Here is a 2,304-nt window from a genome sequence, read left to right as displayed (position 1 = left end):
TCTCTCTCTCTCTCGCCAGCATTTATTAGCTTATCTACTCATGACTCAGTCATCGCTCCTCATTACTCCCGATTCCCTTGCAGCGTTCTAATCAGCATTCAGCTGCCATCTCCATCAGCACCAGGGATATTCTCTGTTTTCCAAACCCTCCAACCTCTCTTCCTTCCTTCCTTCCTTCCTTCCAAACCACCAAGTCTTTCTACCTTCTTTCCCTCTTTCCTTTCCTCCTAATACCCATTCATTCTTCATTTCTGTTCTCCTACTCTTACACCTCATCCCATTTTCCTCCATCATTTCCATCCCCCTCCCCTCTCTCCCTCCCTCCCCCCCCCCCCCCCTCCTGCCCCGCCCCTCCCTCCCTCCCTCCTGCATGGAGGCCTACTCCCTGGTCTACAGCTCCTCCTACAGGGGGGCCCTGCTGTCCCGCCTCCAGCGGCTGCGGGGCGAGGGCCGGATGTGCGACGTGGTGCTGGAGACGGGCGGCCGCTCCTACCCCTGCCACCGCGCGCTGCTGGCCAGCTCCAGCGACTACTTCTGGGCCCTGTTCGGCGAGACCACCCCGGAGAGCGCCGCCGCCGCCGTCAGCCTGCCGGCCGTCACGCCGCAGGGCCTGGAGAGCGTCCTGGACTTCCTGTACTCGGGCTGGCTCAGCCTGTCGGCCGCCTCGCTGCCCGCCGCCCTGGAGGCGTCCCGGTACCTCCAGGTGGAGGCGGCGGTGAAGATGTGCGAGCGCTTCATCGTCGACGGGCTGTGCGCCGCCACCTGCTGCGGCTACGCCAACCTGGCCGAGTGCCACGCCCTCGGCGGCGCCCTGGCCGACGCCAACCGCACCATCGCCGCGGAGATGAGGAGCCTGCTGCGGCACCACAGGGAGGCGCTCCTGGAGCTCAACGGCCCGTCGCTGACGGCGGCGCTCGAGGCCGAGGAGATTCCCGGGGTCAAGGAGGCGGAGCTTGTGGCGCTGGCCCTGGACTGGTTGGACGCCAACGGGCCGCTCCCGCTGCTGAAGTCCAACCTGCTGCTGAGTCGCCTGCGCTTCGGGCTGGTCCCGTCGTGTGACCTGGTGCGTCTGAGCGGCTCTCACAAGGCCCTGGCCACGCCCCTCGTGAGGAGTCAGCTGACCAAAGCGCTGGAGTACCACCGGCTGGGATCGGCTCAGCCGGTCCGACAGACCAGACAGTCCTCGCTCAGAGCGTCGCCCAATCGCGTGCTTCTGGTGGGCGGAGGGGAGAGCCCCGACTGGCCGGGACAGCAGATCCTGACCTTCGACCTCAGAAACAGCACCTTCTCGCCCCTAGGCTCCCGCCTGCCGCAGAGGCTGAGGAACCACTGCGTCTGCTCCGTGGGGGGGTTCCTCTTTGTGCTCGGCGGGGAGCTGGTGTCCGAGGCCGACGGCGGGGAGGCGGGCGGCGGGAAGTGCGTCGCCGCGACGACGACGTCCAGCGCGGTGTGGCGCTACGACCCTCGCTTCGACAGCTGGGAGGAGGCGGAGCCCATGCTGGAGCCGCGCTCCTGGTTCACGTGCTGCGTGGTGGCGGACGTCATCTACGCCGTCGGGGGCCGCCAGACGCGCCCGGGGGCCCGGACGCACGCCGCCCTGTCCTCGGTGGAGTGCTACCACATGGCCCACGGCGGGTGGCGGCGGGGGCCGGCCATGCCCCGCCCCCTCCACGGCCACGCCTCCGCCGTGCTGGGCGGCGGGCTGTACGTGTCGGGCGGGATCCCCGGCAGCCCCCCCCGCCGGGGGCGGGGGGGTCCCCTGCCCCGTGGGCGTCCACACCGGCCGCCCGGAAGGAGCGGCGGGGGGGGTGGGGGGGGTGGGGGGGGGTCCGGGGGGTCCGGGGCGGCGGCGGCGGGGGCGGGGGCGGCGGCGGGGGCGGCAGCGGCGGCGAGTGCAGCCGCGAGGTGCTGCACTGGGAGCCGGGCGCCGGCGGGAAAAGGTGGGAGCGGAGGGCGTCCATGTCCATCGCCAGGTTCGGCCACCGCATGGCCGCCCTGTGCGACCACATCTACGCCCTGCTGGGGATGACCGAGCCCTTCTGCGACATCGAGAGGTACGACCGGCCGTCGGACGGCTGGAGCCGCCTGCGGCCGCTGGCCATCGGCTCGTTCCGCTACGGGATGGCGACCACGCCGAGCGGGACCCTGCTGCTCTTCGGCGGCAGGAGGTGGAGCGAGGGGCGGGAGGTGACGCTGCGCAGCGTGCTGGAGTACGACGCGCGGCGGGACCGGTGGAAGGACATCGGCCTTCTCCCCGAGCCCCTGACCGGCACGGAGTGTACCCTGCTGCCCCTGCCCGACTGA

General features: G+C 70.3%; 1 protein-coding gene across 1 annotated transcript; it reads left to right on the top strand.

Moving 5' to 3' along the window:
• Positions 1-370: 370 nt before the first annotated feature.
• klhl34 (kelch-like family member 34) lies at positions 371-2,304 on the top strand (the record flags this gene model as incomplete). Its single annotated transcript, XM_084475209.1, is given in 4 exon segments — positions 371-1,732; positions 1,734-1,828; positions 1,830-1,836; positions 1,921-2,304. Coding segments are annotated over 4 exon segments (1,848 nt in total).

The sequence above is a fragment of the Micromesistius poutassou genome (assembly GCF_964030765.1).
Source record: "Micromesistius poutassou genome assembly, chromosome: 11".
NCBI classification, from domain to species: domain Eukaryota; kingdom Metazoa; phylum Chordata; class Actinopteri; order Gadiformes; family Gadidae; genus Micromesistius; species Micromesistius poutassou.
This window is presented reverse-complemented; position numbering and strand designations above follow the sequence as displayed.